This window comes from Nerophis lumbriciformis, linkage group LG03 (genome assembly GCF_033978685.3).
Source record: "Nerophis lumbriciformis linkage group LG03, RoL_Nlum_v2.1, whole genome shotgun sequence".
NCBI lineage: Eukaryota > Metazoa > Chordata > Actinopteri > Syngnathiformes > Syngnathidae > Nerophis > Nerophis lumbriciformis.
The window spans coordinates 14,844,640-14,862,521 of NC_084550.2; the positions used below are offsets into that span (position 1 = coordinate 14,844,640).

Sequence of the window (17,882 nt, forward strand, 5' to 3'; positions counted from 1 at the left end):
TTGGACGCATGAGTGGAAAATGGAGCCTAGGTTTTTCAGCAATAACTAGAAGAATGTCTCCTCCGATGGGTCACATTTTGAGTTATTCCTTGTCGGGAAGCATCTCGAGGGGGATTCAAACCCTGGCAGATGGATGATGTCCAGAAGATGAAGAGCAAGGTCCTTCTGACCAGCTTCCATTCATCACCCGCTCTTTGTAGGACAACACGGTTTCATCTTCTAAACCTCGCTGTGTCTGACCCCAGGATTAAAGCAGTCTGAGAAGTGAAGCCTTTTTTTCCCTCTTGATTTATCGAGCAGTAACCACTATCTTTTAGGGGGGATGGAAACAAGATATTTAGCATCAATTTCCAGCTGTGGGCTGCCAAAAATGATCCTGTTGTTTCTGCCTCCTCTTGCTCGCTGATTGCTCCAGCAGATTTGTGGTGCCGGAGGGATAGGTGGCGCTGCAACCCGCGTTCCAGCAACCGCCGGCCCTTGTCTTGGATCCTGCTTTGAGCGTCGTCGTCAAAAATGGACATTAACATTTGCCGTCGATAATAGTAACGTCGTCAAAAAACGAACATGCGTGAGTGAGCGCAACCAGCAAACAACAGGAAGAAAAAAATGGTTGCGTCTATCACAACAAGCACACACATACTTCACCCTAAACCGGGGCTCAGCAACCCGCGGCTCTTTGGTGCCGCCCTAGTGGCTCCCTGGAGCATTTTTAAAAAAGGATTGAAAATGGAAAAAGATGGGGGGAAAATATTTTTTTTGTTTTAGTATGTTTTTTGTTTGAGGACAAACATGACACAAACCTTTCTAATTGTTAGAAAGCCCACTGTTCAATATGTTTGTGTGTATGCTTCACTGATGAGAGTATTTGGTGAACATCGTTTTGTCCTACTAATTTTGGTGGTTTTTGATTGATTGATTGATTGATTGAAACTTTTATTAGTAGAGTGTACAGTACAGTACATATTCCGTACAATTGACCACTAAATGGTAACACCCGAATAAGTTTTTCAACTTGTTTAAGTCGAGGTCCACGTAAATCAATTCATGGTAAATGGTTCTTGAACTCACCATAGTGTGGGACTGTGACGCAACACTTTGTTTACATGTAAAATCTTCCACTCCTTCTTTGTATCATTTTGTCCACCAAAAGTTTTATGCTGTGCGTGAATGCACAAAGGTGAGCTTTGTTGATGTTATTGACTTGTTAGAGTGCTAATATGGTATATTTGATCAGTGCATGACTGCAAGCTAATCAATGCTAACATGCTGTTTAGGCTCGCTGTATGTACATATTGCATCATTATGCCTCATTTGTAGGTATATTTGAGCTCATTTAATATCCTTTACTTTTATTCTCGTTGTATATAATTTAGTTTTGCATGTCTCATGACACATTTCAGATAGTTGTTTGTGTGCCATGTTGTTCCAGACCACAGCAAACATTACCTAGCTTGCCAAAGATTGTAATAAATCCATTAGAAGACCTTAAACTTGGACACACACATCTATACCTTTGGCCATTAAAAGCCAGTCATTTCCAGGAGTTATCTCACCTTCTGAGTAGCCTCTGATTTACTAATGGTTTCTAATGTTCTAAAAATGTGTAGACTAAATATTACATTTCAACATTTCTATCAACGAAGATTTGCTTCAGCCTGCGACACATGGCCATAATAGCCTACTATCAAAATGACTAATATAGACACCTACGTCATGGGCTGCCTTCATTATAAGACTTGTATACGGCTTTTCATCCAGACAGATTTGTTTTTTGTATAATTGGTCCAATATGGCTCTTTCAACGTTTTGGGTTGACGACTATCCCATCGAAGACACAAATACGTTTCTGAATTTGCAAAGCAGACCTTGCTTTCTGTGATGCGGGAATATTTAAAGCAGAGGTACGTCGGACATCTGGATGTCTCTGCGATCTCCAATTCGTCTCAGTTATATAGTTAGCTAGCTAGCTCGATCACAACAGCCATTTTTACCAAAAATGTGTGCAGTTGTGTGAACACGTCATCATTGCAAAATGCAATTTTTAAAGCTGCAAACCCCAAAACCAGTGAAGTTGGCACATTCTGTATTTTGGAAATAAGAACAGAATACAATGATTTGCAAATCCTTTTCAACTTATATTCAATTGAATAGACTGCAAAGACAAGATATTTAATGTTCGAACTGAGAAACTTGTTTTTTTTTTTGCAAATAATCATTAACTTAGAATTTAATGGCAGCAACACTTTGCAAAAAAGTTGGCACAGGGAAATGTTTACCACTGTGTTACAACACTCAGTAAACGTTTGGGAACTGAGGAGACCAATTTTTGAAGCTTTTCAGGTGGAATTATTTCCCATTCTTGCTTGATGTACAGCTTAAGTTGTTCAACAGTCGGGGGTCTCCGTCGTGGTATTTTAGGCTTCATAATGCGCCACATATTTTAAATGGGGGACAGGTCTTTACTACAGGCAGGCCAGTCTGGTACCCGCACTATTTTACTATGAAGACACGCTGTTGTAACACGTGGCTTGGCATTGTCTTGCTGAAATAAGCAAGAGCGTCCATGATAATGTTGCTTGGATGGCAACATATGTTGCTCCAAAACCTGTATGTACCTTTCAGCATTAATGGCGCCTTCACAGATGTATAAGTTACCCATGTCTTGGGCACTAATACACCCCCATACCATCACAGATGGCTCTTTCCCTCTTTATTCCGGAGGACACGACGTCCACAGTTTCCAAAAACAATTTGGGAAATGTGGACTCGTCTGACCACAGAACACTTTTCCACTCTGCATCAGTCCATCTTAGATGAGCTCGGGCCCAGCAAAGCCGGCGGCGTTTCTGGGTATTGTTGATAAATGGCTTTGGCTTTGCATCGTAGAGTTTTAACTTGCACTTACAGATGTAGCGACCAACTGTGAATACTGACAGTGGTTTTCTGAAGTGTTTCTGAGCCCGTGTGGTGATATCCTTTTTGATGCAGTACTGCCTGAGGGATCGGAGGTCACGGGCATGCTGCTTACGTGCAAAGATTTCTCCCGATTCTCTGAACCTTTTGATGATATTACGGACCGTAGATGGTGAAATCCCTAAATTCTTTGCAATAGCTAGTTGAGAAATGTTGTTCTTAAACTGTTCGACAATTTGCTCACAATGTGGTGACCCTCGCCCCATCCTTGTTTGTGAATGACTGAGCATTTCATGGAAGCTGCTTTTCCCACCTGTTCCCAATTAGCCTGTTCACCTGTGGCATGTTCCAAATAAGTGTTTGATGAGCATTCCTCAACTTCCTCAGTCTTGTTTGCCACTTGTGCCAGCTTTTTTTTTAAACATGTCCCTGGCATCAAATTCCAAATGAGCTAATATTTGCAAAAAAATAACAAAGTTTTCCAGTTGGAAAGTTAGGTATCTTGCAGTCTGTTTTTATTTACGATTTACACACCGTGCCAACTTCACTGGTTTTGGGTTTTGTAGATAGTTTTGTTTCCGTTATTGCTGTTATATGACTGCATACAAATGTTTATCAGCACTTTGCCTGTCTTTTTTTGGAATTGTGTTTATCAGTCACAATCCTTACGTAACTCGTAAATAAACACTAGCAAAAGTCAGCTGTCAATGGAGTTATTGGTAGTGGCTCTATTCCGCCTATAAAGTGCTCTAAAAAAACCTCCAAAACCCTCCGTCAAGGTTTTATATACATGCTGTAAGTATATACTGTATGTACTGTAGTAACATTCATAATAACATTTTTAATATAGAGCGGCTTATTAATTTCACAGACACATCAATACACTTGCTTTTAGCTTCAACAACAACAACACCACTAATCATGGCAGACTTCATGAGACAGCTAAGACTATTTTGGGACAAATGATGATCCAGAAACTTAGATTTTTGTATCCTGAATATAAGGAGGATGATCTACAAGTTTTAAAAGCCGTGTGCTCAACAGATCCAGCTTTTGTGAAACTATTTCATGTTTAGCCAAGTGCTAAACATGAAATACAAACTATGAACATAATAAAACAATCACTTACTGTACAATGTCTGCTCTCACTGAGATGCCAATGAATTGGATGATTGTATTTTAATCATAATCCTCATCCAGTTTAAAAAAAAAATCAAAAAAGCGTATTTTCGTGTCTTTCTTGCCATTTTTGTTGGATGTCACAGTTGACCAACTTCTCAGTTTATGTCCAAAACCTTCTACTTTTCAGGTAAGAGGCATGATTTATAATCTAGAATTAACTTTCAGCCACTTATAATAACAATATCGCTAATATTTGGTTAATATTCAGGTCTTGAGATGTAAATGTGATATTGCTTTTTGGATGTTTTTAGAGGGCTTTATGGGCGGAATGGAGTATTCCTATTAGCTGCATTGTTAGCCACCTTGTACTTGCTGTATTTTACAAGTTGAAATGCATTAAAAAAAGGATTATAAATGTGAATTGTTACATAAGGATAGTGAATGATAGGCAAAGTTCCCCAAAAAGTGCACTTCCCTTTTAAATAGACAAACAGTAAATAAATGTATTATTATTTTTGTAGCAGCCCAATGAGCAGCACAGTTGATAAATAATGGAGAAATTACGTTGTTGCAGTGCAGGCTTTTACATACAGTAGCAGAATTATGAAAAACAATTTTTTTTAATAAATACCACATATGATCCATATAAATAAAAGATTACATAAAACAAAAACACTAACATCCGTATTGCACACCAAGAAAGATTGAGTAATGAAGGATAATACTCTTCATTGTTTGGTCTGCTTTTCCTTCCCTTGTGGAAGTTTACTGATGCAAAGATGAGGTTTGTGCAGTTGGCTTTGGTTTCCAGGAACAGGCTGTGCTCGATAATAACCAATCATCTTTAAATTGAGATGTGGCTCCTCATTTATTTTTATTTTTTTTACTCTAGATTCCACTCCTAACCTCATTCCGAAGAAGACAGGGTCATTTTTCCGTGTGCGCCGTCAGCCTTGTTTGGTAATCTGAGATGAGGTTTAAAGTTTGGTTCTAGTCAGTAAGTGGAGACGATTATGGGCGTCTCACCTGAGGGGACGATTCCTCATCATAGTTCTTGACATCAATGAATGATGGATCGATGGCTGCTGGTTCCCTAGCTTCCTTCCTGCTACTCCGGCTCTAATCTTCAATTGATGTCGCATTTTTAGCTACCACAAAAGAGACCTTGGTAGAGCATGAGAAGTGGGAGGGATGAACGGATCAAGTGATTTTCTTTGAGCCTTTGTCCCCCTGCCGGAGTCCTGTGTTCCTTTGTCCAGAGCAGCATTAATTCCTCAGCAATGAGTCACAGGTCGCAGAGTCGAAGCAAGGCCGCGCCAGGGAAACCCGGACTCTGTCTTTTCTCTGCCCGCTTTCTGTAATTCCTTTTGGAAAAGTAACAAACACCCTGAGAAATGCGTTGAATCGTGTCGTTGTGAGCAGGATTATGCGAAATCTACTTGAAGGATTTGCACAAAGCTTTGTGGAGGGTTGGGCAGTGAGCCAGGAAACATAACCCACTTTTATTTCCTTTAATTACTCAAGGAAGGATTCATAAATCTCCTAAACTCTTTCTGCTCCAAGTGCCATCCTGGTTGTGTTGAAGCGTTCCACCTGTTGTACCCTACTCTGGACTTAATCCTGTAATGTTTCGTCTTTAATGTAAGTGAAACTGATGCATGCATGGTCGGGGTGTCCCAGTTATGAAGAATGAACAAGACAGGCTCTTCGTGGCTCCCCTTTCAGCACATCCATCAGCAGGACTCCATCCCAGCAACCTGGCACACATCCCAACCACCATCTGCCTCTCTAGGCCTCTGTGACCACATGGCTTTCTGCAGTAAGCTCCCGTAGAAGTGGAACTGGAGGCAGCATGGGGAGCGTAAGACTAGTATAGAAAGAAGACGAGAGAATGGTTCTGGACTTAGAAGCCACCAGGTACACGGGAATGGAGGCAAGCAAGGGATCAGGCGGCACTGTGGAGCATACATCTCCAGATGGGAAGAGTTTTCCTCTACAGCTGGTTCATTCATCCACAGATTGTTTTCATTTGGGTGCATATATAGTGCAAGTCTAATTTAGCAGATGTACCATCAGGAACCCTCGAGTGGAGAGCTCTTCTTATGGCTTATTATGTCCTGATGGTGGATAATCCAGAGAAAGGTTGTGGGGTTAGTGAGTATTTAGGGCTAGGATTAGTGGTTTGAGGGTAAGGGGGTGGAGTTTGGTGGCCAAGTTCAAGGTCTGATCAAACTGAAAAACTAGGTCTGTCTTCGACCGAGGATTTTCATGGTCAAATCTGATTTGTTAGACTTTCCAACAGTCAGCAATCAGAAAGAAAAAAAGAGTACAGCTAAAGAAAACAGATAAAACAATAAATAAACACGGAAGAGTTTGGACAATTTAGTGAGGTTTTCAGATCGCACCACTCCAGCCGATGTTCTACCGTGTTTCCTCGACTGTGGGTGCTGGTTTGTATTTTGAGGGGTGGAGCTGCACTTCCATGTTGGGTCACGTTGGCGTAGAAATAAAACAAAATGTGGATTGTATGAACATGTTTTGACTGTCAGGGCACCAAAAAACAATCAAACTTGGCTATCAATGGCAGTAAAATATTCATAACAGGGTTGTTGTCGGCGAACATGCTGAAGGACTATTACCGTAGCCAGAAAGGAAGAAGCGACGGAAGCTTCCTGCCGAGGCTACACATCAAAGCCAAAGGGGCTGCGCATGTCCAATATCCCGAGGCGTACGGTGATGCTGATCAAGGCTCGCATCGCCCACCTCTGAACATTCTCCCAACACACCCGCTTTATATAACTGAGGCGAATTGGAGATCGCAGAGACATCCAGATGTCGGACGTACCTCTGGTTTAAATATTCCGGTATCAAAGAAAGCAATGATTGGAGGGAGGTTGTCTGTTCCATGTCCGACAATTCGACTGCGAGTTTGATAGTCGAACAAGACATCCCTAAAAAACTTAAGTAAACAATAGGCCCTTTTCCACCAAGAGTTCCCTTTGGTTCCTAGAACTATAGTTCTGTAGAAGTGTGTGGTTTCACAGTTCAGGGTAGTTTATACATCTCAGGCGACGCATAGAGAAGTGGTTTAATACATTTCTATACTGATTCTACTAAAAAGTAAGTAAATTATCTATAAAGCAATTATCTAAAAACGATATGATTAAATAAATAAAGAGTACCAAGTTGTTCATTAAAAGTCACGCTTTTGTCCACAATGTCCAACAGTCAGAAAGGTCCATTTTAGCTGCAAATAACAGTATATGAATAATAAATGTCAGTGTTTATCTCACGGTGACAACACAAACACATCGGCTTTAGCGTTAGCTTGTTAGCATCAGCATTCTGTTCACTTGAGTTGAGGCTAATAACTACACAAATGGAGTGTCACTGACTACTTTTACAACATTTAATAAAGTAAATTTGTAAACTAGTGTACTGCCTCATTTATTTCACATTTTTCCAACAAAGTCAGAGTAGTAAGCAGCTGAGGTCGCCGCTTGGAGTCCGGCTGAATACTCCTCTGTAAATACGTTTAAAAGCGCCCGTCCACTTCTCATAGATTTGCGTATCGAAATTAAGTTTGTGAAAATAATAAACAATGAACTGCATTTAAAGACTACAGCTGGGTAGAAACACTGCAAGATAGTTCCACTGATCAGCGTTCTTCAGCACCTAGATGTATCACAAAAGTTCCTGTAGTTCAAGTTTGTTGAAATAGAAATACAGGAGAAATAAGAAACAAACAAGTCGCGACACATATTCTGATGACGGGCGTGTGTTTGAAAAATAACTTTTAGGAACGCCTCCAAATGTGTTTAATCAATCAGCATTCGACAGCAGAGCCCACCCCCGAAAAGGTTCCAGGTACCTGCCAGAAGTCCCACCAAGCAGGCAGGAACTTCGAAAGGTTCCTGAAGAACTAACTAAGGCTATGTCTACACTAAGCCGGATAACTCCTCAAACAAATAATTATTTAACCTAAGCCCCGTTTCATCCATATTAAACCATCGTTTAAGGTCCCCCTCCTCGGACAATTTTTTACACGGGTAAGTGCACCGTGTATTTATTGAATCTCCGGCTCTTAGCTTTGTATAGACTCATTGATCGTTTACAAACTGAGAGGAAGTAAAGTCAGAAAGGCCGTGCCCCATATAGGAAGTAACGTCAGAAAGATTGCGCCACAGCCAGCTTCATATCAACCGTAGCTAACCACTGGAAAGATGGAGTCGAGTCATCCAGACATGCCCGTGTTTCTCTTTCTTCTACATGTACAGACGCTTGTGGAAATCACACATGAATACCTTAAGTGAAAGAAACGCGCGATTGCAGCTATTTCGGATACCACACATCTCAGACGGCAAGAGAACTTTCGAATGTCCGGGTCAGCTGTGATTCTACTTACCGAAAAACTTTGTCCATTTGTCGAAGGGGAGACAGAGAGAATACGGGCTCCCGTGGACGTAATAAAAAAAGGTAGCGTCTGCTTTGTATTACCTGGCCGTCGAGTAAAGACTACAAAAAACATCGAATGCATTTCGACTGGCATAGCAGACCGTATCAGTTATTGTCCGCCATGTATGTCGCGGACTCAACCTCGAGGTCCAGAGAATATAAAGTCACCAAATACGAATGGACAATGAAGGTGAATGCAAAAGAGTGAGGAGTGTTCTGACCAGATATCTAGATCCCTAGATTGATTGTTGTAAAATGTTCTTTATCACATTGTTTACATGTACATTAATGATTTGATTAATCTATGATGGCTCAGGTGTGACTCACCACAATAGTGACCCACCGCACACTGGATTCCAGTTAATTGAAATACCACAACACTGGATATTGTTCAGATAAGTTAAATTAAATTTAAGAACTTGCACACAAAGCAACACTGGAGGTGACTATGACGTGCGCATTTTCTGCGCATGCGTACTAGGTCGCGTTGCGCCGGCGGACGGAGGGGGAGAGGGGGTCTTAATCAACCATTGTGTGCGTGTGGACAAGGATAAGTTTAGGTGGGACTTACCCTTAGTGTAGAAGGGGCCTAAATCCATCCATCCATTTTCTACCACTTGTCCCTTTTGGGGTCGCGGGGGGTGCTGGAGCCTATCTCAGCTGCATTCGGGCGGGATGGCGGGGACACCCTGGACAAGTCGCCACCTCATCACAGGGCCAACACAGATAGACAGACAACATTCACACTCTCATTCACACACTAGGGCCAATTTAGTGTTGTCAATCAACCTATCCCCAGGTGCATGTCTTTGGAGGTGGGAGGAAGCCGGAGTACCCGGAGGGAACCCACGCAGTCACGCAGTCAGGGGGAGAACATGCAAACTCCACACAGAAAGATGCCAAGCCCAGGATTGAACTGAGGACCTTCGAATTGTGAGGCACATGCACCATACTTGCCAACCTTGAGACCTCCAAATTCGGGAGATTGGGGGGGGGGGGGGGGGGGGGGGTCCAGGGGGTGGGGTTAAGGGGGAGGAGTATATTTATAGCCAGAATTCACTTAAATTCAAGTATTTCTTATTTATATATATAAATAAAATAAATACTTGACTTTCAGTGAATTCTAGCTATATATGAATATGTATTTTATTATATATATAAATAAAATAAATACTTGAATTTCAGTGTTCATTTATTTACACATATACACACATAACACTCCTCTCTACTCATTGTTGTATTTGAAAGTGCAATGCTTTGCAGCCAGTAGCACAGTCTTTGAAGGAGCGTAGATATGGGCAGTGTAATATTCTGGGTTGGAGTCAATAACCAAGTGAGGTGATGAAGTTACGTCTCTTTACTTTATACTTCAGAACCGACTCCCACACTTGCCGTCAGGGTGCGCAATACAACGTAAACCGTTGGCCAACCAAAAAGTAACTCTTTGGTTGGCCAACGGTTTACGTTGTATTGCGCACTCTGACGGCAAGTGTGGGAGTCGGTTCGGATGTATGAAGTAAAGAGCGGACATGACGACAGGCTGTCCTCACTCAGGTCCGCACAGACCTGGAGGGGGCATGCCTTAAGTCCGGCTGGAAATCGGGAGAAATTCGGGAGAATGGTTGTCCCGGGAGATTTTCGAGAGAGGCACTGAAATTCGGGAGTCTCCTGGAAAATTCGGGAGGGTTGGCAAGTATGATATGCGCTAACCCCTGTGCCACCGTGCCTAAATCTACTATGAAAATCTAGTTTTTGGGAGAAACACGGGGGAGCTTTATTTTAAATGGGAAAGTTCCTGTAAAAGTTCCTTTTGTGTTGAACTTTCGACAAATTGTAGAGAACATAACTCGACTAAGCTTGAACGACGATTCGACTAAGTTCACGCTCTTTGAACTCGGTGTGAGCCAGGGCTCTCTTGAAAACAGCTCTGTGATTGGAATGATGAAAAAATGTGGGCGGTGACGGTAATGGATGCGGAAACATCCAAAGAAACATTCTTGCATTACTGAAGACCTCATATGCAAGGAGTGCACTGTAATTTTGCACAGACGTGCAGACTCATATATTTGTCCACGGGCAACAGCAGCAGCAAAATTACAGGTCTCTCGTTTCTCTCCTACTTTTTGACTGTTTGGACTATTTTATGGTGCGGTCTTTTAATGGGGGCCGGTCCTCAGTGGGGATTATATTCTTCAAGTTCTTGTGAGTCAGCATCGGGATCTAATGTTGAAATGACATATGAAATATTTCATTTCAATGCGCTGTAAAATGGCCTCTGTTTTATAGCGTATTAAAATGTACGAGTAACCATTGTGCCTTTTGAACGTGTCCCCTCTTTATGATGACTTTTGGAGAGAAACTGGAAGCGTATTGACTGTTTTGATAGAGTTTCCAGTAGCACGCACCAGACAACTAAAAGTGCCCATGTGGACTTTCTGATTCACTGCTCGTCTTCCTGGCTTTTAATGTTTGTTCTATCACTTTCCTCCAGTTTGCCAACTGCATCTTTTTTTACTTCCCTGGAAGGAATTTAGCTTCCGATGCATTGTCCACAACACATGCCGAGGAACACTAGGTATGCTGAATACGACCATATAGCAGAAGGTTTCAGTCGCCTGTTTTTACTATCTTTACTGAAGTATCCATAGGCGACTTTTCTCTGAAGCCCGTCCCCTTCACCTCATCGTCTCAGCTCGGTGGAAAAGTATCCCAAATGTGCACGTTTCGCCCTTCCTCCTCCTCCTGTCCAGCGGCAGGGAAGCTCACACTGTAATTATTCACCCGATATACGGCCCGCGAGGTCACATACCAACGGCCCGCCTCGCTCCGTCTTCGCGGTGCCGCTACATGACACCCAATTGCTATCTTGTCAGCCCTGAAGATTAAGGCTGAAATATGAACAGCTTGATTTACTTGGGGTGAAAGTTTGAAGAAGGTGTTTTTAACCTGAAGGACCAACGCGTAGGGCAGGAAGAGATCCGTTTTATGAATGGCAAAGTGAGAGATATAACAGCAGGGGTGTCCAAACTTTTTCACTTGGGGGCATTTTTACAGCTTGTCCTTTATAATATTGATAAAATAATAGAATGATAAATGACACAATATGTTACTGCATATGTCAGCAGACACATTAGGAGTCTTTGTTTGCTTACTTACTAATAAAAGACAAGTTGTCTAGTATGTTCACTATTTTATTTCAGGACAAAATTGTTCTTTGACTGAAATAAGAAACAAATGTTTAATGTACCCTAAGAGTTGTTGTTAAAATAAAGCCAATAATGACATTTTTTGTGGTCCCCTTTATTTAGAAAAGTATCAAAGTATCAAAAAGTATCGAAATATATTCTGGTACCGATACCAGTATCGAAAAATATTTTGGTACTGGTACCGATTGGTATCAAGAAAACCCTAGTATGTATGTACGTATGTGTGTGTGTGTGTGTGTGTGTGTGTGTGTGTGTGTGTGTGTGTGTGTGTGTGTGTGTGTGTGTGTGTGTGTGTATGTATATATATATATATATATTTATATATATATATATATATATATGTGTGTGTATTTGTGTGTATATATATGTATATATATATATATATATGTATGTATGTATGTATATATGTATATATGTATATATATATATATATATATATATATATATATACACACACACACACTGTATGTGGCAGTTCAAATTCTACCGTGTTTACTTTGTGACAACCTCCTTAAAGTTTTGTAACCAATTAGAAATATGAAGCAGCTAAAATGCGCCAAACATGGATAAGTGTTTTGTGAGTAATTTGCATTTTTCCCATCATGCATTGTAATGGATTTTGAATTGTGTATGGTGCTTGGATATTTTTTTATATTCACAAAGTCCAGCAAGCAGGTTGTGTTATGTGTGAGTGTGTGTGTTGGTTGCATTTTCTGTTCGTGCCATGACTAGGGCAGGATGTTTGGATTGGGTCATATAAGTGAAAACCCTGTGTTGGTTTCACTTCATGCACAATTCATGGTCATTGACCTGATTTACACACGTTGTCCACAAAATGACGGAAAATTTGCAACAATTCGATTTTTTTAATTATTTTGAAAATACCACCAGATTCCTTATTGAACTTGTGACGTCTTGTGGGCCAAACTGAAGACGCCGGCGGGCCGCAATTGGCCCGTGGGCTGTAGTTTGGACACCCTTGATGTACAGTAAGTAAAACATTGGTAGCAGGATGTGATGGCAGAAAGGATTTGGAAAATGAGAACCAAAATGACAAGCCAATAAGCTGTCTATGCTCAAAAAATAATAAAGAATCTAATTCATTATTGCTATGGACTATTGACCTATTTAAGGGTCTAATTACTTCACATCAAATAATCAATTTCCAAATTTTGGTAGGGGAATATTGCCTATTTTTTGTTTTAGCTGTATCTCATTGTTGTGGTCTTCACAAGGTCCATAAAAAACAGGGCTTCTTTCAACAAAACAGGCATCCATCCATCCATTTTCTACCGCTTATTCCCTTTGGGGTCGCGGGGGGCGCTGGAGCCTATCTCAGCTACAATCGGGCGGAAGGCGGGGTACACCCTGGACAAGTCGCCACCTCATCACAGGACCAACACAGATAGACAGACAACATTCACACTCACATCCACACACTAGGGCCAATTTAGTGTTGCCAATCAACTTATCCCCAGGTGCATGTCTTTGGAAGTGGGAGGAAGCCGGAGTACCCGGAGGGAACCCACGCAGTCACGGGGAGGACATGCAAACTCCACACAGAAAGATCCCGAGCCCGGGATTGAACCCAAGACTACTCAGGACCTTCGTATTGTGAGGCAGATGCAAAACAGGCATAAAACATAAAAAAAATAAAACTTTAATTCGACAGATAGCTCTGAAGTTGATCTAGAAATTTAAGCACTGACAAAAAATATATCTATATGACTTAAATTTTAAGTTATTCTGACTGAGGGGTCAGAATAACATACATTTTGGTAGGGGAATATTGCCGATTTTTTGTTTTAGCCGTATCTCACTGTTGTGGTCTTCACAAGGTCCATAAAAAAACAGGATTTCTTTTAACAAAACAGGCATAAAACATTTAATAAAAAAAAAATTTTTTTTTAATTAATTCGATAGATAGCTGACAGATAGCTTAACAAAACATGCATAAAACATAAAAAAAAACTAATAAATACAACTTTAATTCGACAGATAGCTCTGAAGTTGATCTAGAGATTTAAGCACTGACAAAAAATATATTTATATGACTTAAATTTTAAGTTATTCTGACTGGGGGGTCCTTGGGACCAAAATTGAGGGGCGCTTCAAAGGTTAAAAAAGTTATATATTTATTGGTTTTGAAAAGAAAAAAAGTGTTATGTGTAACTGTGAGTGTTGGTTGAATTTTTTGTTTGTGCCATGACTAGGGAAGGATGTTTGGATTGGGTCATATAAGTTAAACCCTGTGTTGGTTTCACTTCAAGCACAATTCATGGTCATTGATCTGATTGACACACTTTGTCCACAAAATGACGGCAAATTTGCAGCAATTCGATTTGTTTTATTATTTTGAAAACACCACCAGATTATTGAACTTGTGACGTCTTGCGGGCCAAACTGAAGACGCCGGCGGGCCGCAATTGGCCCGTGGGCTGTAGTTTTGACACCCCTGATGTACAGTAAGTAAAACACTGGTAGCAGGATGTGATGGCAAAAAGGATTTGGAAAATGACAACCAAAATGACGAGCCAATAAGCTGTCTATGCTCAAAAAATAATAAAGAATCTAAACTTCAATATTGCTATGGACTATTGACCTATTTAAGGGTCTAATTACTTCACATCAAATAATCAATTTCCAAATTTTGGTAGGGGAATATTGCCAATTTTTTGTTTTAGCTGTATCTCATTGTTGTGGTCTTCACAAGGTCCATAAAAAACAGGGCTTCTTTCAACAAAACAGGCATAAAACATTAAAAAAATAAAACTTTAATTCGACAGATAGCTCTGAAGTTGATCTAGAGATTTAAGCACTGACAAAAAATATATTTATATGACTTACATTTTAAGTTATTCTGACTGAGGGGTCAGAATAACATACATTTTGGTAGGGGAATATTGCCGATTTTTTGTTTTAGCCGTATCTCACTGTTGTGGTCTTCACAAGGTCCATAAAAAAACAGGGTTTCTTTTAACAAAACAGGCATAAAACATTAAAAAAAAAAATAAATAAATAAAAAAAAATTATTTGACAGATAGCTCTGAAGTTGATCTAGAGATTTAAGCATTGACAAAAAAATATTTATATGACTTAAATTTTAAGTTATTCTGACTGAGGGGTGAGAATAACATACATTTTGGTAGGGGAATATTTCCTATATTTTCTTTTAGCCATATCTCACTGTTGTGGTCTTCACAAGGTCTATAAAAAACAGAGTTTCTTTTAACAAAACAGGCATAAAACATTAAAAAAAAAAAAAAAATTAAAATTATTCGACAGATAGCTGACAGACCGCTGAAGTTGATCTAGAGATTTAAGCATTGACAAAAAAATATTTATATGACTTAAATGTTAAGTTATTCTGACTGAGGGGGTCCACGGGACCAAAATTGAAGGGTGCTTCAAAGGTTAAAAAAATTATATATTTTATTGGTTTTGAAAATAAAAAACATGTTTTATGTGTGACCGTGTGTGTTGGTTGCATTTTTTGTTTGTGCCATGACTAGGGTAGGTTGTTTGAATTGGGTCATATAGGTAAACCATGTGCTGGTTTCACTTCAAAGCACAATTCATGGTCATTGACCACGAATGGTCCACAAAATGATGGCAAATTTGCAACAATTAGATTTTTTAAATTATTTTAGAAACACCACACAGGGCCAGATTTCTTATGCCATCTTGCAGGCCAAACTGAACACTGGCCTGTAGTTTGGACACAATTGATGTACAGTAAGTAAAACACTGGTAGCAGGATGTGATGGCAGAAAGGATTTGGAAGATGAGTACCAAAAAGGCGAGCCAATAACTACTGACTGACTCCCGAAGGACGTAAAATAGCTATTACAAAGACCGGCTTCAAGCTGAACGGACACTAATGCATGGCCATCTACAGCCGTTAGGTAATGTTTCTCCAGCAAGATCACGACCAAATGGAATAAGCTTGTCACCCGTAATGCAACGCTTAGTTTTATTACGCTGAATCACATCTTCGCTGCGCGGTGTAAAACCCTTCTTGACTTATAAGCAGAAATAAAAGCCACATTTGGCAGCGCGAGCTCGGTTAAGTGTGGGCGTGTCGCTCTTTTGTGCTGCCGCAGCTGCACGGGAGCTGACCCTGTCGACGTGCTGCTTTTTGTGCGACCTGAAATAACATTGACGAATACAAGCTCGCAAGGCAAAATGCAAAAGTGAAAGTTTCTTGGACTTTTTGCATTTCCACAGTCATCTTGCAGTCCTTGTTGCTCGCCAGTTGGCAGATTGTAAAGGAAGTGGAAACCACAAGTCAGGATGACTATTTTGGCAACGTTTCCCTGCCTTATCCTTCACGCTCTCCCAGATTAACACTTTAACACAGGGGTGTCAAACTCAAAATACAGAGTGGGCCAAAATTTAAAACTGAACAAAGCCGCGGGCCAAGGTTGAACAAATGAACCTTTTAATAGGGACCCAAACAAGTTTTGCATTGAATATTGAACAAGCAAGGCTTATATAACTTTATAGTGACATGCAAAATCGAGTTTCAAATAATAATAATAATAATGATTAAAAAATATCAATGGCATATCAAATAAAACAATTAAATACAAATGTAATGCCTCTTTTCTATTTGCAGCCTTCTGAGGTAAATATCAAAATAAACTTTTTCCACAGGCTAATAATAAATTTGAAAATAAAACAACAATAATGAATGAATCAAACATTCAAGCCTTGAAGTAGCAAGAGAAAGTGCATGAATAGAACGTTAATTATTGCTCAGTTTGCTACACTGATTTGCTTTAACACTGAATATGGAACAAGCAACGCTTATATAACTTAGTAGTGCAAAATCAACTTTCAAAAAGCAAACGAAAAAACATCAATGGTATATTAAATAAAATAAAAAAATAAAAAATTGAATGCCTCTTTTCTATTTGCAGCCTTCTGAGGTAAATATCAACATTAACTTGGTGGGCGGGGGCGGGGTTGGGGGGGCGGGGTTTGAGGGTAGCGGGGGTGTATATTGTAGCGTCCCGGAAGAGTTAGTACTGCAAGGGGTTCTGGGTATTTGTTCTGTTGTGTTTATGTTGTGTTACGGTGCGGATGTTCTCCCGAAATGTGTTTGTCATTCTTGTTTGGTGTGGGTTCACAGTATGGCGCACATTTGTAACAGTGTAAAAGTTGTTTATACGGTCACCCTCAGTGTGACCTGTATGGCTGTTGACCAAGTATGCTTTGCATTCACTTGTGTGTGTGTGTGTGTGTGTGTGTGTGTGTGTGTGTGTGTGTGTGTGTGTGTGTGTGTGTGTGTGTGTGTGTGTGTGTGTGTGTGTGTGTGTGTGTGTGTGTGTGTGTGTGTGTGTAAAAGCCGCATATAGTATGTGACTGGGCCGGCACGCTGTTTGTATGGAGGAAAAGCAGACGTGACAACAGGTTGTACAGGACGCTAAAGGCAGTGTCTTTAAGGCACGCCCCCAATATTGTTGTCCGGGTGGAAATCGGGAGAAATTAGGGAGAATGGTTGCCCCGGGAGATTTTCGCGAGGGGCACTGAAATTCGTGAGTCTCCCGGGAAAATCGGGAGGTTTGGCAAGTATGAGTATTAGCGGTGAATGCGGTGTTACAGCGGCACCGCCACTGTATAATACCGGCGGGCCAGCTCTAATGTTAATTTGGTATTGCCTCAAGGGCCAAATGAAATTACACGGCGGACCAAATTTGGCCCGCGGGCAAGTGTTTGACACCCATGCTTTAACACTTCAGAAAGCGGTCGCTGCCGTAGATAATAATCAGCTGTTTGGTGGGAAAATACCTGCTGATGATGAGTGAGAGCTGCTGGGTGCAGTTTTTGATCCGGTTCTGGGCCTCCATGTGGGTCATGTGCTCGGTGACGTCGCCATTAATGGCCAGGATGGTGTCGCCGGGGCACAGGTCGCCTTGAGCCGCCTTGCTGCCTGCCGTTACCTGGAGAGAGCGGTCACATAAGAGAGAAGGAATTAGCTTGGGAGGATTAAAAGCAGTCATAAGGACAACAAAAGACTAAAGGAATGTTCAAAGGTATTCATTTGCTGCCCGCGGATCATTTTTTTAAATTTTTACATAGAAAAGTTGGATAAAAAATCAAACAGGTGAAATATAACAAGAAAACGTTGCAATGTCTACTCTAATAACTAGAGATGTTCGATAATGACTTTTTTGCCGCATT

At 40.6% G+C, this 17,882-nt stretch overlaps 1 protein-coding gene across 2 annotated transcripts in view; it reads right to left on the reverse strand.

Annotated features, from left to right (window-relative positions):
- Positions 1-17,882, reverse strand: part of pdlim4 (PDZ and LIM domain 4) — a 121,311-nt gene that overhangs the window by 65,987 nt on the left and 37,442 nt on the right. The window contains exon 2 of one of the 2 annotated variants that reach the window (XM_061934115.1): positions 17,490-17,641. In XM_061934115.1, coding sequence (XP_061790099.1) covers positions 17,490-17,641 — 152 coding nt within the window. Of the gene's footprint in view, positions 1-5,061; positions 5,130-17,489; positions 17,642-17,882 lie in introns of those variants that run through there. The other variant, XM_061934117.1, reaches the window with a different exon arrangement.